Here is a 25,146-nt window from a genome sequence, read left to right as displayed (position 1 = left end):
CAGGGGTGAGAGGTCAGGGGTCGAGTTGAAGGCATGCTCTTAGCTAACACCACCAGCTGTTTGGAATAGTCCACGTTGTAAAAGACAGTAGGGGTCCTCATATCAGAGAGAACAGACCTTAGCTGCCACTGAATGACTACAAACACACACATTCACATGCAACACACCTACTACACACCTACTACTGTACACACCTACTACTACTGTACACATGTACTACACACCTACTACTGTACACACCTACTACTACCGTACACATCTACTACTACTGTACACATGTACTACACACCTACTACTGTACACACCTACTACTACCGTACACATCTACTACTACTGTACACATGTACTACACACCTACTACTGTACACACCTACTACTACCGTACACATCTACTACTACTGTACACATGTACTACACACCTACTACTGTACACACCTACTACTACCGTACACACCTACTACTACCGTACACATCTACTACACACCTACTACTGTACACATGTACTACACACCTACTACTGTACACATGTACTACACACCTACTACTGTACACATGTACTACACACCTACTACTGTACACATCTACTACTACCGTACACATCTACTACACACCACGGTATATTTCTGCAGGGCATTTACAATTCATTTGCATTCCAATACAGCATTGACAATGTCTGCTCATAAAAATGGCACCAGAGAATGATACTGGCCGCCCTTTGGAGATTAAGGCGCATGATAAAACACTGTGACACACACACACACACACACACTCCAGGCTACACTCTTACTCCTCCAAGTCACACCATTCCCCCTCATCTCACTAGGCAGGGTGGCAACAGAGGGTAGGAGGAGACTCCAGGGGAATAGGAATGGACTGGTCATTGCTGTGGGAATGGACTGACGTTAGAGGATTGGAGTATTGAACACAACTGCAGCTAGCACAGAGCAGTACATTATACTGTACTATAGGGAGGGATGGAAGAGCTGTAAATCAATATACATCTCAGCTTTTTATCAATATTCATTACTGTTTGGTAATGAAAATACCCAAGCTGTTTCTTGGGATTGGTCTCTCTCTCTCTCTGTCACCCAGGTAATGATGCTGAGCTGGTATAATGTCACTAAAGGTTGCTTAGGTCATCTGGGTCACAACGTCCTTACAGACAGCCCTGTCCAATTACAGACAGATCTGGTAGTGCTCGTCTTACACCTGTGTCTGCTTCAAGTGACCCCCTTTGTAGGACACAGCTGCCTGTGTCTGACACGGCTGTCGAAATCTCTATCCACACCGCTTTGATGTGGCGAGGCCTTTGAGCACAGTGATAACCCCCCCCACCACCACCACTGTAAACTACTACACCACCCTATACACTGTCTCAGTATAATGGAGGGGAGGGTATCACCATATAAATAAACCTATGGTCATGGGTTCTACCTTGGGGGATTACTGAGAAGAAGAGCAAAAAGCTATTTTTGAAAGAGCTCCGGTACAAAGAAGAGAAGCAAGAGACTGGAGGGATGACATGGAATTTCACACTCCTAGAGCGTTACAGTGCCTCCAGGTCTTCAAACACATGTTATGCCCAAGTTCTCTGTCTGTGTCCCACAAGTCTTACCGGTATTGGGGGTTCAGGCTCAGGCTCAGGATGGTGTTCAAAGCAGTAGTAGTCTGACTCTGGTGGAGCCTGGTCCAGATTCGGTTGACTCCCATCGGCTTTCAAACCCTTTTCCACCTCACAAACCTTACACATTGCTGCGTTGCCCATGGCAACCGCTAGTCACAATCCCCAGCGCCATCAAATGTAAACAAACCAACAAAAGTGTGTAAAGTTTCTCCACTAATTCCACTTATGATCCAGTCATCCGGTGTCCCTCCACCACCACCCCTCTTCCAGCCCTAAAGCGCTAGTGGCTGGTGGATGCTACCTTTAGCCAGCAAACTCACTCTGCCAGTCAGCCTCGCCAGCAGTCCTCTTCCCCCTCGAAGAGCACCGTCTATCTACTACTGCCGCTAAGCGCTAACCCTGGCTCATTGCTAATTCCAGCTCCCCTCCAGCTATACATACACCCACCAGCCATGTTCTGCATGGGAACGAGGTTGGTCAGACTGACCGGCAGTAGGGTAGCATGCCCAAACAGAGGAGGAGGGTGGAATGCCCTCCCTCCCATGGAGGTGGAGACAGGGTTAGCCGTGTTCACCAGGGGTGGAGACAGGGTTAGCGGTGTATTACTGCAAGCGTGACCATGACGTAGAACCTAGTCTTCACCTGATGAAGGAAGCTGGGGAGAGGTTGTACATGAACCTTAGTAGTCACAGCTATATAAATCATCCTATGATGTGATCGTAGTCCTCTGTGTCACAGTGTAGCCTACAGCACTGATTATTGATTGGGTGAAGCTGGGCGGCAGAGCCAGACCTTTTTTATTTAATTGATCCGTCTCTCTCAGAGTTAATGATATGCAATTCATTCACCCCCTCATCCACCATAAGGTCTGTTCATTCACCCCCTCATCCACCATAAGGTCTGTTCATTCACCCCTTCATCCACCATAAGGTATGTTCATTCACCCCCTCATCCACCATAAGGTATGTTCATTCACCTCCTCATCCACCATAAGGTCTGTTCATTCACCCCCTCATCCACCATAAGGTCTGTTCATTCACCCCCTCATCCACCATAGTGTTAGATCATTCACCTCCTCATCCACCATAAGGTCTGTTCATTCACCCCCTCATCCACCATAGTGTTAGATCATTCACCCCCTCATCCACCATAAGGTCTGTTCATTCACCCCCTCATCCACCATAAGATCTGTTCATTCACCCCCTCATCCACCATAAGGTCTGTTCATTCACCCCCTCATCCACCATAAGGTCTGTTCATTCACCCCCTCATCCACCATAAGGTCTGTTCATTCACCCCCTCATCCACCATAAGGTATGTTCATTCACCCCTTCATCCACCATAAGGTATGTTCATTCACCCCCTCATCCACCGTAGTGTCTGTTCATTCACCCCCTCATCCACCATAGTGTCTGTTCATTCACCCCTTCATCCACCATAAGGTATGTTCATTCACCCCCTCATCCACCATAAGGTATGTTCATTCACCCCCTCATCCACCATAAGGTCTGTTCATTCACCCCCTCATCCACCATAAGGTATGTTCATTCACCCCCTCATCCACCATAAGGTCTGTTCATTCACCCCCTCATCCACCATAGTGTTAGATCATTCACCCCCTCATCCACCATAGTGTTTGATCTCAGCTGAGAGGCCCATCTACGTTCTTGTACTCTACTGTGAACTTGTCCATTTGAGATGCAGCTGCATTACAAGATTTGTGTGTGTGTGTGTGTGTATATAAATATATATACACTGTGTGTGTGTGTGTGTGTGTGTGTGTGTGTGTGTGTGTTCCCCATGTATAGGCCAGGTATCCTGTATGTGTGTGTCAGTGCAGTGTGTGATCATACCGTCATGTGGCCATTCTCTCCGTGGTCTTTTTAAAAGGCTGAACATGTGACTTGGCATTGCGACGGTCCTAACAATACCCTCCCTGTTTCAAAATATACTAATATTTCTCATTCACTAGAATGTGTTCGGGAGTAAACACTTCATTGTGAAGAACCACACAACTGCGGCCAGCTCAGAAATGAAAAAGGAGGAGAACTCAAAATAATTTTTAGACCTCATACTGCATGGCAATTATCAGACTCAGACGTCTGGAGGGATATTGTGTAAAAGTGTGAAGAGAGGGCAATTAAATATTTTCAAAGCAGAAGTATAACCTTCTTCAAAAGCTTCCTCAGAGTATTTGTGTTTATTATGGATCCCCATTAGTTCCTGCCAAGGCAGCAGCTAAAGGGTTAATAAATTGTGTTATGATAAACTGTAAGGTCTCCTCTTTAGGAGACCTCTGTGTGTGTATTAACACCTGTTTTGAGTGTTGTGCCCTTCAGACACTATCAGAAGGCAGGAAACTGCCTACGCTCATACTCCTCCTGTCTGGGCCCCACCTGGCTATCTGACGTTCTGAGAATACGACTGGTTTTCTGAGAACACAAGGCTGCCGCAGTCCTGATGACAACAGCCGCCTGTCAGAAAATGCTTAGACTCGTTCACCTTGTTATGACCCTATACTTGTGATGGAAGGTCAAGTTTCGGTCAAAGTCACTTCTGAGCTTTTAATTGCTGACAAGATGGTTGCTGCTGTCAGGGAGAGGTTAGATTTATTAAAATGTTGTTGCCAGGGAAACTCACGCAAGGAGGATTGGGGAGGCTATATAAGTTACAGGATGTAAACTGTTAATATGATGTATCAGGGATCCAGACCCCACCCCTAAGCACATGTATCACAACAGATAGGAACCAAACAATCCTACTAACCCAGTCACTTAGTGCCCCCATCCAAGTTTGCCCCCACCCCCTCCCACTGCTCAATGTCAACCCCTTAACCCCCCAACCTTCCCTCCCAACACTGGAGCCTCCATCTAAAAGAGATTTTGTTTCAGGTTTTCCCAGCGCTACAGCGGAGATGAATGTGTAATCCTATGGGCGGAGCAGACAACGACTAGCTTTAATTTGTGGTAGACCATATGGTTGCAGGGGGGGGTGTTTTACAGTAGCACTCAAAGAAGCTGCTGTTTTTCTGCTGTATGGGAATGCAGTAGTCCTGTCACTATGCTATGTGATATTAACGTAGTGTTTTGAGGCTTTAACAACAGAGACAGAGAGGAGGAGAACGTTTCTTAAGAAGCAGTTGTGTAAAGTACTTAAAAAAAACATTAAATTACTACCTAAGACATATATTTTGGACAACTTTTACTTTTCCTCTATTACATTCCTAAAGATAATAATGTACTTTTTACTCCTACATTTTCCCTGACACCCAAAGTACTCATTACATTTAGAATGCTTAAGCAGGACAGAATTATGGCACCATCAATATAACACTTTGTTATCCCTACTGTCTCTGATCTGGCGGAATCACAAAACACAAATACTGTGTTTGTAAAGTATGTTGGAGTGTTGGAGTGCCCCTGTAATTAAAAAATAACTGTGTTTACTTAATACAGCAATTTGATGTATAGCATTTACTTTTACTTCATACTTTTACTCAACTATGACAACTGAGGTCTTTTTCTACCATTGTACTTAAGTACATTTAAAATTAGATACTTTTCGACTTTTACTCAAGTAGTATTTTACTGGGTAACTTTCACCTTTACTTGAGTCATTTTCTCTTAAGGTATCTTAACTTTTACTCAAGTATGATAATTTAGTACTTTTTCCACCACTGTTAAGAAGTGGGGGTATAGAGGCATAGGGCTCTGGGATAGGGGTTGCACTCCGACCTAAAACCCTATTGCCCAATTACAGCCACATTAGCAGACGGGTGGGTGTGGTCGGGTGGGCTAGCTTGGGGGAAAAAAGCACCTCTTCCATTTTAGCTTTCTAGAAGGGAATGAGCAAGACAAACGCAATTAGGATTCTCAATGGACATAGTCTGGCTACTGCGCAAACAGATCAACGCATGCCAAACTGGAGATGCTGCACAGTGGGGAGTAGTGCACTTTGATGCCCCGAAGAAGAAACACTGATGTAATATTTAACATGTTGTATATGGTATGTTTCCACATGGCTGTTTATACATTCGTTCCACTCAGACACACCTGACATACATGCATCTTCTTCCTGCCCTGGTCTCAGGCCATCCCTATTGAATCAGGTCATTTAATTGTAAAATACTATGGAAATCAAATGAATGATAGAAGTAGGTGGTCCATGTTGCCAAGGAAACAAGGCAGCTGGGTTGCTCAGTTGTTGAGAGGACGTTTGCCCTCTTAAATCATAGATACACTGCATCTTTGGCAGATGCCATTTCTATTGGAAATCGTAAAATGTACATGTTATCCTACATGTTATATTGACTTGACTGTAGTATCTGTGTATCTAATTGTTTTCCATAAGTGCTGCTGATTTTGTCATGCAGGGCTCTGCTTGAATAGAGGTTTAAAAAAAAAGTGTTTCTGACAGATTGGCAATCAGACCTACAGCTTTGCCTGAACTGACCTAGTGCAGGCTAAGTGTTGAAGAGCACAGTGCCATACAGTATACGGCTTAACGTCTAGTACTGCTGTTACCATGGCAGCCAGATTGTAGCCAAGCCGACTGGCCAGAGGCTGGGCCAGATGTTGGAGATTTAGGGTCGATTTGGTTCAGCGGCTTAACCAACCCCTTCCCCCTTCATTGAGACCCCTTTCAACCAACCACAACTCCCCACCGGGCAGCTGCCTGGCTATATCAGACCAGACCAGACAAGATGTTCATCTATGGTTACTCATCTGGCGTTGACCATGGCTTCACTCTCAATTGACAGCCAACAAATACAAAGAGGGAGAATTGGGCCGGAGAAAAGTAGCCATTATGGATGGCCGATGCTAATATCAATATCACATGAGACGACACATATACAGTAAGAGAAAGATTGACCCTTCGCAAAGCCCTGCCCCAGAACTTTGGGCAGCCAATCGCAACGCTCCAATGAGCGTTATGACTGTCGTCGAGTCCAACACCTCGGACAAGCTCACGTTTGAAACTCATGACAGTCATTGAGGGCATTGCCGAAACGGAGAGTTTTCATCCAATTTTAATTTTTTATGGCTAAATAATTGAACAGTGTTCCTGAAATGCAAAGCCTGTTGGAGTATTTTCTCGAATCTGAAATTATACTTTTGTTACATTGTTTGGTAGCTCAGCTGGTTAGCTAGCTATTTCTGTTTTATTGACCACCCAACGTTGCTAACGCTAGCTAGCTAGTCAGTTAATATAACTTCTATTTTTATGTTAGCTAGCTAAGTTAGCCATGTTATCATTAAAATTCTCATCTGCTGTCAACATCAGGATACGATTTCAGAGAGCACTAGTTAGCTCCAAAAGTGCTTTCAGAGCCCTCCAGTGGCGAGCAACACTACAACCTTAAGTTTTACCAGGTTCACGTGAAGCAATTGAAATGACAGTCCACCACAACATACCTGAGAGTCTCCTGATTAGCAAGGGGTAGTCTGTGTTTAATTTCATTGAGTATTAAAAACACAGTTTGAAATCATTGTGAGAGGACTGCACCAGTGGTTAGAAACAGTGAATTGGGCTTCCTGTGAATATGTTGTTTCGAGGTTGCAACAGTAACTAAGGGGGGCGAGTCTTAGCGAAGGGTCAGTTGGGCCAAAGAAGAGTAGCCATTATAGCTAGCCAATGCTAATATCAATATTGTGTCTGTCTACATCACAAAAGATTACCTTTATTAACAAGCCTATCTACCGTAGTGTCTATTCTACTGCATCCCCTTTCCTCATCTTTATGGATTATGGCGACAGAGACGCACCAGACGAGCCATTTGCCAATCATCTCGCTGCAAAAGACTTTGACATCACACATGCTGTACTGTTTATAACCGACAGCTGTACACAAGAGGTTGACATCACACATGCTGTACTGTTTATAACCGACAGCTGTACCCAAGAGGTTGACATCACACATGCTGTACTGTTTATAACCGACAGCTGTACCCAAGAGGTTGACATCACAAATGCTGTACTGTTTATAACCAACAGCTGTACCCAAGAGGTTGACATCATGTCACCGGTGAGTGAGGTGCGTGTATTTTTTAATTACATTTATTATTATTTTTTAACCCTTTTTCTCCCCAATTTCGTGTTGTCCAATTGGTAGTTACAGTCTCGTCGCTGCAATTCCCGTACGGACTCGGGAGAGGCGAAGGTCGAGAGCCGTGCGTGCTCAGGAACACAACCCAACCAAGTCGCACTGCTTCTTGACACAATACCCACCTAACCCGGAAACCAGCCGCACCAGTGTGTCGGAGGAAACATAGTACACCTGGCGACCGTGTCAGCATGCACTGCGCCCAGCCCACCACAGGAGTCCCTAGTGTGCGATGGGACAAGAACATCCTTGCCGGCCAAAACCTCCCCTAACCCAGACGACACTGGGCCAATTGTACGCCGCCCCATGGGTCTCTCGGTTGCGGTCGGCTACGACAGAGCCTGGACTCGAACCCAGAATCTCTAGTGGCACAGCTAGCACAGCGATGCAGTGCCTTAGACCACTGCGCCACTCGGGAGGCCCAAGTGCTTGTTTTAATGATTCAAGTTGTGCTGTTCAAAGGGATAAAAAAACTGCCGGGAACGGTTTAAACTCTCAGACGACAGACAGACAGATATGACTAACACAGCGATGAGGCCTCTCGAGTGGCACTGAGGTCTAAGGCACTGCATCGCAGTGCTTGAGGCGTCACTACAGATTCTGGGTTCAATCCAGGGCTGTGTCGCAGCCGGCCGAGACTGGGAGACCTATGAGGAGATGCACAATTGGCCCAGCGTCATCCTGATTAGGAGAGGGTTTTGCCGGCCAGGATGTCCTTGTCGCATCGCGATTTAGCGACTCCTGTGGCGGGCCGGACGCATGCATGCTGACATGGTCGCCAGTTGTACAGCATTTCCTCTGACACATTGGAGCGGCTGGCTTCCCGGTTAAGCGAGCAGTCCGGCTTGGCAGGGTCGTGTTTCGGAGGATTCATGGCTCTCGACCTTCGCATCTCCCTAGTCTGTACTGGAGTTGCAGCAATGGGAAAAGACTGTAACTACCAATTGAATATCACGGAATTGAGGAGAAAAGTGGTAAAAAGCACCAAAACATAATAATAATATACACAGTGTTGAGGCAGAAAGCTACAATAGTGAAAAAGGAATGTCTCAGAGTGTTTTCCGAAACTAGCAAAATTCAAGTGTGCCACTCCCTCTATCTTGATGTTCATCTCTTTCAATCACATCCACCACAGTACTTCTGGAACCATCCACCACAGTCATCCTGGAACCATCCACCACAGTCATCCTGGAACCATCCACCACAGTCCTCCTGGAACCATCCACCACAGTCATCCTGGAACCATCCACCACAGTCATCCTGGAACCATCCACCACAGTCCTCCTGGGACCATCCACCACAGTCATCCTGGAACCATCCACCACAGTCATCCTGGAACCATCCACCACAGTCCTCCTGGAACCATCCACCACAGTCATCCTGGAACCATCCACCACAGTCATCCTGGAACCATCCACCACAGTCATCCTGGAACCATCCACCACAGTCCTCCTGGAACCATCCACCACAGTCATCCTGGAACCATCCACCACAGTCCTCCTGGAACCATCCACCACAGTCCTCCTTGAACCATCCACCACAGTCCTCCTTGAACCATCCACCACAGTCCTCCTGGAACCATCCACCACAGTACTTCTGGAACCATCCACATAAACGCCATCGATAAAAGACAATACTGTGCAGCCGTCTTCATCGACCTGGCCAAGGCTTTCGACTCTGTCAATCACCGTATTCTTATCGGCAGACTCAATGGCCTTAGTTTTTTAAATTACTGCCTCGCCTGGTTCACCAACTACTTTGCAGACAGAATTCAGTGTGTCAAAAAAATAAAAATAAAATCCACCACAGTACTTCTGGAACCATCCACCACAGTCCTTCTGGAACCATCCACCACAGTACTCCTGGAACCATCCACCACAGTACTCCTGGAACCATCCACCAGAGTACTTCTGGAACCATCCACCACAGTACTCCTGGAACCATCCACCACAGTACTTCTGGAACCATCCACCACAGTACTTCTGGAACCATCCACCACAGTACTTCTGGAACCATCCACCACAGTACTTCTGGAACCTCTAATATAAACTACAAGAACCAGCAGCACTACAGTTGTAGTTTGCCAAGAAATAGCCTTGTTTTCCATCCCCAAAAAGAAAATGAGAAAAAGAGAAAGAGAACAGAATGAAAGTCCAAAGGCTCTCTGTGAGGTTGTCCTACAGCTACTCATCATATATCCAGACGTCAGTGAGGACGTCAATTGGGGCGGAGAAGTCAATCCAGCACAGGGTCAAAGGGAATGGAGATCGGTGGAAACTGAGTCAGGGTAACCCTGATATGCATGCAATGTTACAATGTGCTGAACCCATCTCCTCAAATACCCAATTCAGTCAAAACAAAAACACAAAGGGTTTTCGGGGCTAAACAAATCTGAAACCCAATCACTCACTCATCACAACATCAAAATGGCCTCTGAACACATACCTAAACACTGAAGACAAACATCCCTCACCCTTCTCATGGTCCCAAAAACTGTGAATCCTGAATCATCCGTCAGCCATGTAATCTGCATCCCCTTCACCTGAACCCCCCAACAAGAGCTACCCTTCCCTCCGACACAAGGTCTCTGCAGCTGAACACAGTGTGGAGCCCAATACTCTGTAGTGTGTGGACCAATAGTATTGACAGGGAATCAGCGTTTGTCCCAAAACAGCCCTAGAACCTGGCCTGGGACCAGCGGGGGAAATTAAACAGAGACTGAAGTCACTGGGTCATTTTAATTGGTGAGACGTTAATCTCACCACTAGATATCCCTGGCACACAGTTTATCACGACACCTTACCAAGCGAACACACTGCAGACTGGAGAAGCACTACGGACTGTGTGTTGAGATGCTGAACCTTGCTGGAAATAGCTGTCGGGACGCCCACATAACAGTGACTTAATGTAGCTCTTCAAGGAGACCAAGTGGAGACTTTGAGTTAAGTACCGATGTTCTTGCACAGATGGATGGTATGGATAAATGCTTAGTACTTAGAGACATCAATATTCAGTGATCACAAATGGACAAAGATAAACGGATGACTCATATGAATACCACACTGCTGGTTGGGAGTAGCAGCTAGCAACAATATTACACATATCAGACCTAGCTGGTTCTACCTGTGGTTCGACTCCGTCATTTGGACCCTGGCAGTAAAAATCCAATCAACACCCCGCTCACATTTCTCTCTAGGTTCTCTCACCATCCCTCCAGCTCTTTCTACCTCCCTCGTTTTGCTGCATTTCATTATTGATACCCCTTGTCTTGGATGGCTGTTAGCCAAGTGGTTAGAGCGTTGGGCCAGTAACCGAAAGGTTGCTGGTTCGAATACCTGAGCCAACAAGGTGAGCGATCTGTCTATGTGCCCTCGAGCAAGGCACTGAACCTTAATTTGCTCCAGGGGCGCTGTACTACTATGGCTGAACCTGTAAAACATCACATTTCACTGCACTGCATGTGACAATACAACATAATGATATCCTTTTTCTCTCCACAACACTGATGAAGAGCAGACTATTTTCAGTGCATGTCCACTCTGTAGAAGACTCTGTAGAAGACTCTGTAGAAGTCAGATTCAGATTTCAAAATGGCAATACAATCATCTTTGTCTGTGACATACTCTACATGATTCCCCTTTGGTTACCATGGTCACTTAGACTGTAATAAATTAAGACTGTAATTCTGGATTTCCCCAATCCCAGTTAAGAGCAAAACATGGTATACAGTAGAACCATAAACCAGTAGTCACACCACATCTAGACAGAAAACTGATTACTACGACTAAATAAATTCTAGATTTTTTGACAAACTCACAGTGATGAAAATACAGAGAATTCTAATACTTTATCTAAAACTCACCAAATACACATGAATCATGTGATCTAAGCTGTCAAACAAGTACAAATACAACAGTACATTCCACTAGTTCAGAGAGAAAACCGATATCCAACCTCTTTACGGTTTACTGTAGTTGCAGTACTTGAAATACCGGCAGACACACTTTGAACTACATAGGGTACATGCACATACTGTACACTAATCCACAGGAGTTTAAATGGAGGAGGAAGGAGAGGGCAGGAAGGTGGGAGGCAGAGCGTAGTGAGAGAGCGTGGCTTAGATAAATTATATCTCTCTCGCTCTATCAGTTCTAGCCATTTTAGCCGATCACCCAAAATTTACAATATTTGCAGAGTCTTTGTCTTGTATAAGCATACATATCATACACAGGAGGCTGGTGAGGGGAGGATGGCTCGTAATAATGGATGGAATGGACTTAATGGAATGATATCAAATTCATCCATGCGTTTGATGTGTTTAAACCATTCCATTCAGTCCATTCCAGGCAATACTATCAGTTCGTCCTCCCCATTTAAAGTGCCACCAGCCACCACTGATACCGTAGCTCAGTCTTCAGTAATAACCGATGGTACAGTAAGTGAATGTGCATGAGTAGATGAACAATAGGAGGACCGAGCACACCCCCATTCTGTAGTGGAGCAGGTAGAGAGCTTTAAGTTCCTTGGTGTCCACATCACCAACAAACAAACATGGTTCAAGCACACCAAGACAGTTGTGAAGAGGACACAACAAAACCTATTCCCCATCAGGAGACTGAAAAGATTTGGCATGGGTCCTCAGATCATCAAAAGGTTCTACAGCTGCACCATCGAGAGCATCCTGACGGGTTGCATCACTGCCTGGTATGGCAACTGCTGGATGTACCACCACTCACTTAGTAATGCATCAAAGAAGATTGTAGTCTGTGTTGCTGTGTCGCCGTCTGAGGACAGACACACTGTTCAATTATTCATCAGTACAGCTTTTACCAAGGACATCTCCCTGTCATCCTCCAGATCTCCACATCCAGGCCACAATCCTGGTTCCTCTACCCAGCACAGGTCCAGTTTGCTGGGGTAAGCACAGCAGTGGTGTCCCCATCCCTGGTTCTCTTGAATCCGTCCACAAAACGTGTATCGCATAGGATAGGGTGTCCAATCAAAAACACATATTTTGACCAATGGGTAATATATGTTAGCTGTGTAGATAATCCTCTAAGAAAACCAATGGTCCAAACCTCATATCAAATCAAGGTTTATTTGTCACGTGACACTGTATTTGGATTATCCTAATAATATGTTTTTACACTTGTAGGATGGCCAGAATTAGGGTGACTAAATCGAAGGAGGCAAAAGAAAAAATGTGGTCAAAAATCAGGAATATTGCATCGCCGTCAGCTAGGTTGGATTCTGTGCAAGAAGTAAGGCTACTACCTGACAGGCTCAGTTTCCTGTAGAACTTAGATAGATGACGATTTTGAGACATGTCATGTAGTATTTTCATATATTAGTATACATTTTGTTCTCTTTTTTAAAGATTTCTCACAAAAACAAGAGTACCTCTGTGAAATGTCAAAGGAGCACTGAGCGTATAGCAAACGTTTTATTCTCACAGTCTTTTACATTTAATTCAGCTCATGTCATGCTAATTTAGCTTTGTGTGACCCACGGAAACAACAACCACTGAAAATCCTCAACATTTATGAGAAACCTGCACCTCTATGTCAGGGAGAACTTTTAGTGTAATCTCACTCCTGTGTGTTATTAGTACACCGTGAGCAGCCCTGATGCACTCTGTCAGTGGGTGACCATAGTACACTGATGCAGGGAGGGAACGTGTAAACTCAAACTGTGAGGATTAACACTGGATGTGTACACTCAAAGTACCCCAACTTGGCCCATCGCACAACTGGGTAAGAGCACACAAAAGGGGTGGAATGGAATTTAAACTCAGAAAGTAAGTAAAAATGGATTGCTTGTAGTATATTAAAAAAAAGGGTGATGGCAGCTCCCAGAAATGACCGAAACAACTGATGTCACAACTAGTCATGCCAACTGATGTCAGCTTATGACCACTGACTTCCTGTCACTGTTATGATACCATCAGCTATTTGGCTAGAAATAACCATAATTTCCTAGCTTTGGTTACCTTTTCCCTTTCCACAGATAGAGGACACTTTCCACACAAATCTCTTGAAAAGATCATCAAGGCATACATAATCAACACCACCTGACACCTTCTTGACCCCCTCCAATTTGCATTAATCCTTTTACAGAGAGAGGGCCTGATGATGCCATCCTCTCGCTCTCACATCTGTTGTACATGCATTTGGAGGGCAGTAAAACCCATGTGTGTACCATGTTTGCAGATTTCTCCTCAGCATTTAACACAATCAATCTGTTGGTCCTCGCGGACAGACTGAGAGGAGACTTCGGACTTGATGCTGTGCTTATCACATGAATCACCAACTTCCTAACTGATAGGTCTCAGCAGGTACGAGTTGGCAACATACTCTTTGAGGTGCACACTACTTCAGTTGGAACCCCACAGGGCAGTGTTCTTTCACCAGTACTATACATACTGTATACAGACAGCTGCCGGAGCCGGTTCCCAGGGCGCCACCGGATCAAATATGCTGACGATATTGCTTTGGTCAGTCTTCTCGAAAGGAGAGATGGAGCACGGACCGGCTCTGAATGATTTTACTGTCTGGTGTGAGTCATCCCATCTAATATTAAATACATCAAGAACAAAGGGCACAGTGAAGGACTTTCGAAGGAACACTACCATGCACACACCATCACTGATAAAAGGCGAGAAATAGTGGAGGAGAACAAACACCTTGGGCTAGTAATTGACAACAAGCTGTCCTGGGATCAGTGTACTGTCACTATTTTTAAGAAAGGCCAACAGAGACTGTACTTCCTATGAAAACTGTGCTTTTTTTAATGCTGATCTAACCATCATGGTTCTCTTTTATAAATCATTAATTGAGAGAATTCTATCCTACTGCTTGACCTGCTGGTTTGGGAATATCAAGATTGCACAGAAAAATAGGTTGGGCAAGATAGTCAGGACTTGTGGAAAAATCATGGGGCAGCAACAGCAAGAACTACCCTCTACAGTATAAAGCCAATAAAATAGCGGTTGACTCTTCCCATCCACTCCACTCTGAAGTCCAGCTCCATCCCTCTGGACACTGGTACAGACTACCTAAGCTATAAAACACATAGGGCCAAGACTTTTACTCCAAATGCAATTCTGCATCTTAACAAATGTTGGACTAACTGCACTTGCACTATGGACTTGCACTTAACCTGCCTAATTATTTGTAAACATCCTTTGGTATTTAATTTTTTAGATGTTATATGTTTTATGACTGCTGCAGATGAATTGCCTCTTCGAGGATATGAAACTTTTCTGAATCTGAATACATAGCTACACTAGCATGGTGAGAGAGGACCGGGCCTCCTGGCCAAAACACACAGATGGGAGACAGGATGTTTTTCACTGAATCTCAATGTTTCTCCCTTCCCCCTGTTGGACAGGGTAGTGTTTACTTTGGTTAAGCCCTCAGTGATGCAATTACAACATACATCTTCTGTCCTGCACCCAGTGGCGATTTTAGCATGTCAATATTGGTGGGGCAAACAAAAATGGGGATGCATGCCAGCAAAGCCACTACACAACACAACACTAAACAATACATGAATTGCACTATAACGGTGACAAACGGTACCCACAAACTGTTAGGGTCTACATAAAGCTGTCCCAAAAGCGGAGTCCCAACAGCAGTCCCAACACCTTACCACTGCTACACCTGGCTATCAGCAGAGCCTTGTCTGGCAGCAAAACAGTTCATTCAGCCTCGTTTACTACCTTTAAAAAAACACAGCTGATATGGTGACTTGCTTAAACAAATGTGGTTTCTACTGACAATTGAGACATACAAATTCTGGCATAATGTGACGACAAGCGGATAAGAGGCAATCCGTCATTTCCATTAAGACATTAATTGAGTGCGCTAGGACCGACGTAGTTAATATAACTATTTGTTCACCACTTTTGAAATGTACAGCGACAGAATTCAGAACATGTACATCAAGTCAGAACCGTACAATAAATAAAAGGGGGCATATAAGCAGACAATGAAAGCTCTTACAATATTCAATGACTACATTTCTCTAAAACAGGTCACATGTGCACCACCAAGTCAGAACAGTAGGCGAAGACAACTGGGAATAAAACAAGGTTGAATCATGAGGACGTCAGTGATCTTCAAGTCGTAGTTCTAGAAAGAGGCCCGAGTTCCTGACTTACAATTCCGAGTTGGATGACCTTTCAAAACGTATTTTCCCAGTCGGAGCTCGTTTTTTCCCGAGTTCCCAGTTGTCTTGAACTCACCGAAGTCGGATTTCCCAGTTGCGAGTTTACAGTTGTTTTGTGCGTGGCAGAAATCATGTTGGATTGACAGCATGGCCAATGTTGAATGTTTATAATTTTAAGCTTGGAAAAGAGACCCTTAATCCCAGACTTGTACGACACAGCCACTGCACTGAATAGCAGGCTAATGAATGCTTTGCAATGCTTGCAGGTAGCTACTGATTCCTTCCAGACCATTGTTGAATTTGAGATGTACAACTTGTTGTGTAATGTTTATGTCCAATGGCTGATGAGCACAGATACGTTTTATCTTTAATTTCTCTTCATTATTTCTCTTCATATGAAAATTATTAAAAGGATTTGCCAGTAGAGTGTCGACTTGATTTATGATGATGACTGCTAGCTAAGATTTTGAAAGTATAATGTTGACATGATCAGTCCAATCAAAGCTACTGTAGATATAACGTGATTTGACATCATTTTATCTGCTGCCAATGACCTTGAGCCTTCTTGGATGGGCACTTCTAATGTAACTCTATGGCAGGACCCAAGGGGCTTGAATTTTCGAGCTCTACCCTTAGACTTGGCGGTGACGTAGTGTCCCCATGAGTGACAGAACACTGAGCCAATCACGGCGCAACTAGAGAACATTACCAACCCCTACTCTCCATATTTTTTCCACTGACTGCCCCACCACCACAGAAAGCACTGAGCTAGGAAGAAACACCTGTATTTTGAACCTGCCTTACTCAAGAAAGTAAAAAATAAACCATGTTTGTATGTGGCTTTATTAACTCAATGATTTGAAAAAAAAAACAGTTTTACATTGTTTGCAAACTGATATGTGACACGTACTAATGTCAAAATAACATGGAAAAAAATATAGAATATAACATACAAAAAATATAGATATATTTTATTCATTTCCTTTAGCTAAAAATGTGATGGGTCGCACATGCCTGCACCAGACTAAGAGATAAAGCACTGGGCTTGTCACACCGCTGCCAGTACAGGTCAGAGAGGTGATGAAGGGACATGATCTTCGGTTCAGTAGTTGAGTCTGGACACATAGTTTCATGAATGAAATGACAGCCATTGCTCTCACAATGACAACATCTGGTCTTTGTACTAGTTGGCAACAGAGATGGAGACAGAGCCCTATAAAGATATTACACTGAGAGGTGACAGTCTGCTTAGAGACTGGTGATGCATTAAACCATTCATATCCCGAGGGACATGTGTTTATGTTGGGAGGGGAGAGAAAGAGAGAGAGAGAGAGAGAGAATGAGAGAGAATTATAGGGACAGAGGGGGGTATTGAGTGGTCGCCCAGTGAGAGTTGATCATTGGGAGACCCCTGCTGCCCTCCTCCTCTCCTCTGATCCCCCTCTCCCTCTCCTGACACGGAAAGGCCACAGGAATATTGATCTGATGCTATGTACTGATATTTTGTCTCCTATTCACACTGTATAATATGGCAGACCACTGCCGGATAAACTTGGTCTACTATACTCAGAAATAACGTGTGTGATGCTCATAATGCAAAGTAGTAGATTTATTGTATTTATAGTCTCTTCACTGTGTCCAGCTTGATAACAGTCATTTATAGTCTCTTCACTGTGTACAGCTTGATAACAGTTGTCAAAACTAAAGCTACACAGTCAGGGAGCATCAAAAACTGTAAAAGCAACGGATCCATTTTCAGTACTGCCCTCCATACCTCGGCAAAGACCGAATGCGGCCTGTGGGGAAAATACGTTTGACAGCCCTGGTCTATCCCCCTCAACTCCTGTGACTTTGAAGCGCTCCAAACAGACAAGTTCCAATGTCCATACTAGCACACTACTTAGAATGCATGCTTATTGCTTCATAGTTCATACTCAGTGATATGCTAGTGTGGACATTAGGACAAACCCTAGTTCTGTTTCCATCTTGACCGAACTGACATGAGGTCAATTGTTTAAGGCAGAGCACTTGGCGGTTGTTCCCCAATCCCAAAAATCGATATACAAATATATCTTCTAGGACTGTAGTGTTCACCACATCAGAGAGAGCAGACCGATGATCCCAGTCATCCTAATATGCTGTGACTCCAGTGAATAACAGTAGCACAGAGGGGGACAACCAAATACAAACACAAAAACAACACGCAGCAAATCCCCAGCAGGTAAAAGGGCCCTGTGTCTAAATCTGACGACTGGATTGATGCTGGTTAGAACGTAGAACAAAGTAGCCTAAGGGTTCGTTCTGACATGCAGAGTCTATTGTCTGGTTTAGAGTACTCTACTGGGTGGTTAGCCTATCCATGTATGTTGCTGTTAGAGTACTCTACTGGGTGGTTAGCCTATCCATGTATGTTGCTGTTAGAGTACTCTACTGGGTGGTTAGGTATGTTGCTGTTAGAGTACCTACTGGGTGGTTAGCCTATCCATGTATGTTGCTGTTAGAGTACTCTACTGGCCTATCCATGTGTTGGTTAGCCTATCCATGTATGTTGCTGTTAGAGTACTCTACTGGGTGGTTAGCCTATCCATGTATGTTGCTGTTAGAGTACTCTACTGGGTGGTTAGCCTATCCATGTATGTTGCTGTTAGAGTACTCTACTGGGTGGTTAGCCTATATCCATGGGTATGTTGCTGTTAGAGTACTCTACTGGGTGGTTAGCCTATCCATGTATGTTGCTGTTAGAGTACTCTACTGGGTGGTTAGCCTATCCATGTATGTTGCTGTTAGAGTACTCTACTGGGTGGTTAGCCTATCCATGTATGTTGCTGTTAGAGTACTCTACTGGGTGGTTAGCCTATCCATGTATGTTGCTGTTAGAGTACTCTACTGGGTGGTTAGCCTATCCATGTATGTTGCTGTTTGAGTACTCTACTGGGTGGTTAGCCTATCCATGTATGTTGCTGTTCTCTTTGTTATTTTGGCTTCATCAATTGGACAACCACACACTCAGTATAGTAATGCTTCAGCGAACACACAAATGTCACACCATGCCAGTGGCCAAGGCAACGCCGGCTCAAAATAAGGTGTGGTTCACAATAGCTCACACAGTGTTCACAGTAATGACTTGATATGTGAGCAGGTGTTATTTTCCAATACAATCTCCTTAGACACAGCAGAACAGTCATTAATCTGTCTATGGACACTGTGTGTTAGGGTAGAAACAGAAAAAGACACACGCACACACGCACACACAGACAAACACACAAACTCGCTCTATACCCTGACCCAGTTGTGTCACACGGAGCACCACAGGACATCCCAGTCAATAAGAAAAACTCATCATGTGCTGAAACACCAGGTAGTCCCTCAACACATCATGTACTGGAACACCAGGTAGTCCCTCAACACATCATGTGCTGAAACACCAGGTAGTCCCTCAACACATCATGTACTGGAACACCAGGTAGTCCCTCAAGACATAATGTACTGGAACACCAGGTAGTCCCTCAACACATCATGTACTGGAACACCAGGTAGTCCCTCGGCACATCATGTACTGGAACACCAGGTAGTCCCTCGACACATCATGTACTGGAACACCAGGTAGTCCCTCAACACATCATGTGCTGAAACACCAGGTAGTCCCTCAACACATCATGTACTGGAACACCAGGTAGTCCCTCGGCACATCATGTACTGAAACACCAGGTAGTCCCTCAACACATCATGTACTGGAACACCAGGTAGTCCCTCGGCACATCATGTACTGGAACACCAGGTAGTCCCTCAACACATCATGTACTGGAACACCAGGGAGTCCCTCAACACATATATATGTATGCACTACACAGAGAATAATGAATCTATGCTGCAATCAGCCTGGGGTGTAGAAAGGTTCTGTGTAGACTGACTGGCAACGCACAAGGACTATAGCACAGGCTGATTGCAGCATCGTTGTTCTCTGTGTGCCAGAGGAGGATGCCCAGGGAGGATGCCTGTCCATGGGCAGAGATGGGCACCTTTCTGAGCATGGATATGCGGGAAGGGTAGCACATTCAGAGATGGTGGTGAACTTCTGACTCTTGGTGCTATTGGTTGGAGAGATGGCAGCTTAAGAATGGGTATTCCTCGTCCTTTAAATGTGGTTAGCTAAGCAGTGGGTGTGGTGGTGTAGATGGTAGTGGTGTAGATGGTGGTGGTGGTGTAAATTGTGGTGGTGGTGTAGATGGTGGTGGTGTAGATGCTGGTGGTGGTGGTGGTATAAATTGTGGTGGTGGTGTAGATGCTGGTGGTGGTGGTGATGGTGTAGATGGTGGTGTAAATTATGATGGTGGTGTAGATGGTGTTGGCGTTGTAGATTGTGGTGGCGTTGAAGATGGAGGTGTAGATTGTGATGTAGATGGTGGTGGTGTAGATGTGGTGGTGGACAAGGTGGTGGTTGTGTAGATGGTGTAAATGGTGGTGGTGTAGATGGCACTGGTGGCGGTGAAGAAGGTGGTGGTGGTGTAGATGGTGCAGATGGTATGGTGTAGATGGTGGTGTAGGTGGTGGTGGTGTAAATTGTGGTGGTGGTGTAGATGCTGGTGGTGGTGGTGTAGATGGTGGTGGCATTGTAGATGTGGTGGTGGAGAAGAAGGTGGTGGTGGTGTAGATGGTGTAGATGGTGGTGGTGTAGATGGTACTGGTGGTGGTGTAGATGGTGGTGGTGGTGGTGTAGATGGTGGTGAAGATAGTGGTGGTGTAGATGGTGGTGGCATTGTAGATGGTGGTGTAGATTGTGGTGGTGTAGATGGCGGTGGTGTAGATGTATATTTTGGTGGTGGTGGTGTAGATGGTGTTGAAGATGGTGTTGGTGTTGAATGGTGGTGGTGTAGATGGTGGAGGTGGTGGTGGTGTAGATAGTGGTGGTGCTGTAGTTGGTGGTGGTGGAGGCGTAGATGGTGTTGCTGGTGAATATGGTGGTGGTGTAGATGGTTGTGGTGGTGGTGTAGATAGTGTTGGTGGTGTAGATGGTGGTGGTGTAGATGGTGGTAGTGGTGTAGATGTTTGTGTAGATGGTGGTGGTGGTGTAGTGCTGGTGGTGTTTAGGATGGTGGTGAAGATTGTGGTGGTGTATTTGGTGGTGGTGTTGCAGATGGTGGTGATGGTGTAGATGGTGGTGTAGATGGTGGTGGTGTAGATGGTGGTGTAGATAGTGTTGGTGTAGATAGTGGTGGTGGTGGAGGTGTAGATGGTGGTGGTGGTGTAGATGGTAGTGGTGGTTGTGTAGATGGTGGTGTAGATGGTGGTGGTGGTGGTGTAGATAGTATTGGTTGTGTAGATGGTGGTGATGGTGTAGATGGTGGTGTAGATGGTGGTGGTGGTGTAGATTGTGGTGGTGGTGGAGGTGTAGATGGTGGTGGTGATGTAGATGGTAGTGGTGGTTGTGTAGATGGTGGTGTAGATGGTGGTGTAGATAGTGTTGGTGGTGTAGATGGTGGTGATGGTGTAGATGGTGGTGTAGATGGTGGTGGTGGTGTAGATGGTGGTGTAGATAGTGTTGGTGTAGATAGTGGTGGTGGTGTAGATGGTGGTGGTGGTGGTGTAGGTGGTGCTGTAGTTGATGGCGGGGTGGTGGTGGTGGAGGTGGAGGTGGTAGTGGTGTAGATGGTGGTGGTGGTGTAGATGGTGGTGGTGGTGGTGTAGATGGTGGTAGTGGTGGTGTAGATGTTTGTGTATATGGTGTTGGTGGTGTAGATGGGGGTAGTGATGGTGGTGTTTAAGATGGTAGTGAATATTGTGGTGGTGTATTTGGTGGTGGTTGTGTAGATGGTGGTGATGGTGTAGATGTTGTAGTGATGTAGATGGTGGTGGTGTAGATGGTGGTGGTGGTGGTGTAGATGGTGGTGGTGGTTGTGTAGATGGTGGTGTAGATAGTGGTGGTGGTGGTGGTGTAGATGGTTGTGGTGGTTGTGTAGATGGTGGTGTAGATAGTGGTGGTGGTGGTGTAGATGGTGGTGGTGGTGTAGATGGTGGTAGTGGTGGTGTAGATGGTGGTAGTGGTGGTGTAGATGTTTGTGTATATGGTGTTGGTGGTGTAGATGGGGGTAGTGATGGTGGTGTTTAAGATGGTAGTGAATATTGTGGTGGTGTATTTGGTGGTGGTTGTGTAGATGGTGGTGATGGTGTAGATGTTGTAGTGATGTAGATGGTGGTGGTGTAGATGGTGGTGGTGTATATGGTGGGTGATGGTGGTGGTGGTGGTAGATAGTGGTGGTGTAGATGGTGGTGGTGTAGATGTTTGTGGTCGTGTAGATGGTGGTGATGTAGATGGTGGTGATGGTGGTGTAGATAGTGGTGGTGTAGATGGTGGTGGTGTAGATATTGGTGGTGTAGATAGTGGTGGTGTAGATGGTGGTGATGGTGATGTAGATGGTGGTGGTGTAGATGGTGGTGGTGTAGATAGTGGTGGTGTAGATGGTGGTGGTGTAGATGGTGGTGGTGTAGATGGTGGTGTAGATGGTGGTGGTGTAGATGGTGGTGGTGTAGATGGTGGTGTAGATGTTTGTGGTGGTGTAGATGGTGGTGGTGTATATGGTGGTGGTGTAGATAGTGGTGGTGTAGATGGTGGTGATGTAGATGGTGGTGATGGTGGTGTAGATGGTGGTGTAGATGGTGGTGGTGTAGATATTGGTGGTGTAGATTGTGGTGGTGTAGATGGTGGTGGTGGTGGAGGTATAGATGGTGGTGGTGTTGTAGATAGTGGTGGTGTAGATAGTGGTGGTGGTGCAGATAGTGGTGGTGGTGGTGGAGGTGTAGATGGTGGTGGTGTAGATAGTGGTGGTGGTGGAGGTATAGATGGTGGTGGTGTTGTAGATAGTGGTGGTGTAGATAGTGGTGGTGGTGGTGGAGGTGTAGATGGTGGTGGTGATGTAGATGGTAGTGGTGGTTGTGTAGATGGTGGTGGTGGTGTAGATAGTGTTGGTGGTGTAGATGGTGGTAGTGGTGTAGATGTTCGTGTAGATGGTGGTAGTGGTACTGATGTTTAAGATGGTGGTGAAGATTGTGGTGGTCTATTTGGTGGTGGTATTGTAGATGGTGGTGATGGTGTAGATGGTGGTCTAGATGTTTGTGGTGGTGTAGATGGTGGTGTAGATGGTGGTGGTTTAGAATGTGGTGTAGGTGGCGGTGTAGGTGGTGGTGGTGATGTAGTTGGTGGTGGTGGTGTAGGTGGTGGCGGTGGTGTAGATGGTGGAGGTGGTGGTGTAGATGGTGGTGCTGTAGTTGGTGGAGGTGTAGATGGTGTTGCTGGTGAAGATGGTGGTGGTGTAGATGGTGGTGGTTGTGTAGGTGGTGGTGGTGTAGTTGGTGGTGGTGGTGGTGTAGATGGTGGTGATGGTGTAGATGGTGGTCTAGATGTTTGTGGTGGTGTAGATGGTGGTGTAGATGGTGGTGTAGATAGTGGTGGTGTAGATAGTGGTGGTGGTGGTGGTGTAGATAGTGGTGGTGGTGTAGGTTTAGATGGTGGTGGTGGTGTAGGTTTAGATGGTGGTGGTGGTGTAGATAGTGGTGGTGGTGGTGTAGGTTTAGATAGTGGTGGTGGTGTAGATAGTGGTGGTGGTGGTGTAGGTTTAGATGGTGGTGGTGGTGTAGATAGTGGTGAGGGTGGTGGTGTAGGTTTAGATGGTGGTGGTGGTGTAGGTTTAGATGGTGGTGGTGTAGATAGTGGTGGTGGTGGTGTAGATAGTGGTGGTGGTGGTGGTGTAGATAGTGGTGGTGTAGGTTTAGATGGTGGTGGTGGTGTAGGTTTAGATGGTGGTGGTGGTGTAGATTGTGGTGGTGGTGGTGTAGGTTTAGATAGTGGTGGTGGTGTAGATAGTGGTGGTGGTGGTGTAGGTTTAGATGGTGGTGGTGGTGTAGATAGTGGTGGTGGTGGTGTAGGTTTAGATGGTATGGTGGTGTAGGTTTAGATGGTGGTGGTGTAGATAGTGGTGGTGGTGGTGTAGGTTTAGATGGTGGTGGTGTAGATAGTGGTGGTGGTGGTGTAGATGGTGGTGGTGGTAGGTTTAGATGGTGGTGGTGTAGATAGTGGTGGTGGTGGTGTAGATAGTGGTGGTGGTGTAGGTTTAGATGGTGGTGGTGGTGTAGATAGTGGTGGTGGTGGTGGTGGTGTAGATAGTGGTGGTGGTGGTGTAGGTTTAGATGGTGGTGGTGTAGATAGTGGTGGTGGTGGTGTAGGTTTAGATGGTGGTGGTGGTGGTGTAGGTTTAGATGGTGGTGGTGGTGTAGGTTTAGATAGTGGTGGTGGTGGTGTTGTAGATGGTGGTGGTGGTGGTGTAGGTTTAGATGGTGGTGGTGGTGTAGATAGTGGTGGTGGTGTAGGTTTAGATGGTGGTGGTGGTGTTGTAGATGGTGGTGGTGGTGGTGTAGATAGTGGTGGTGGTGGTGTAGATAGTGGTGGTGGTGGTGTAGGTTTAGATGGTGGTGGTGGTGTAGATAGTGGTGGTGTAGGTTTAGATGGTGGTGGTGGTGTAGATAGTGGTGGTGGTGGTGGTGTAGTTAGTGGTGGTGGTGTAGATAGTGGTGGTGGTGGTGGTGTAGTTAGTGGTGGTGGTGTAGGTTTAGATGGTGGTGGTGGTGGTGTAGATAGTGGTGGTGGTGGTGTAGGTTTAGATGGTGGTGGTGGTGTAGATAGTGGTTTAGACATGGAAGATGGGCGGAATGATGGAAGATGGGTATTTCTCCTCATACCTGGATGCTGTGGTTGATTACGGGGTGAGAAGGTATATAACTGTGTGGAAGGTAATGATCAGGAGGTGTTGGATGTGAGAATGGGCAGGTGAAGGCAAAGCATTATGGGTACCGAGCTGTCTAGCCACGTACCTTGCGTTTGCGCTCGGCCCGTTCCACGGGAACGTATCCTCCTCTGACGGGCTTTCTCCAGAGCCTTCAGGTCAGGACCCTGCTGCTCCACCAGCTCCACTCTGGACTTCTTAATGTGGGCAGCGGCGTGCGCCATGGCTGCCTGCTACCTCCTACTACAGTGATTTCAGACAAAATCAACCCAAACCTCCTTTAAAATTCCCCCAAAGACTCCCAGAGTCCCAAAGAGCAGTAGCGCCAGCGAAGGGTTAAAATAAATTGATTCCCAACGGGTGACTTTCCGCGGAGAGCAGGAAGACGTTGGAGCCGAGCCGTCTGCTCCCACAACTCTGCGGGAAAGCAGAGGAGGAGGAAGGAAAGAAGAGAGAAAGAGAGAGGTGTAGCCACTA

At 45.9% G+C, this 25,146-nt stretch overlaps 3 protein-coding genes across 3 annotated transcripts in view; all 3 read right to left on the bottom strand.

Annotated features, from left to right (window-relative positions):
• Positions 1-25,146, bottom strand: part of LOC115133654 (microtubule-associated protein futsch-like) — a 225,581-nt gene that overhangs the window by 148,119 nt on the left and 52,316 nt on the right. The gene's annotated exons all lie outside the window — the stretch shown is intronic.
• LOC135573000 (uncharacterized) lies at positions 20,045-22,904 on the bottom strand (the record flags this gene model as incomplete). The annotated part of the gene is made up of 2 exons (XM_065022055.1): positions 20,045-20,805; positions 22,199-22,904. Coding segments are annotated over 2 exons (1,467 nt in total), but the record flags the coding sequence as incomplete, so codon positions are not given.
• LOC135572787 (uncharacterized) lies at positions 22,833-23,798 on the bottom strand (the record flags this gene model as incomplete). The annotated part of the gene is made up of 1 exon (XM_065021209.1): positions 22,833-23,798. A coding segment is annotated over one exon (879 nt), but the record flags the coding sequence as incomplete, so codon positions are not given.

The sequence above is a fragment of the Oncorhynchus nerka genome, linkage group LG8, assembly GCF_034236695.1.
Source record: "Oncorhynchus nerka isolate Pitt River linkage group LG8, Oner_Uvic_2.0, whole genome shotgun sequence".
Lineage (NCBI taxonomy): Eukaryota > Metazoa > Chordata > Actinopteri > Salmoniformes > Salmonidae > Oncorhynchus > Oncorhynchus nerka.
The sequence above is the reverse complement of the archived record's forward strand: the minus strand, read 5'-3'. Positions and strand labels throughout refer to the sequence as shown.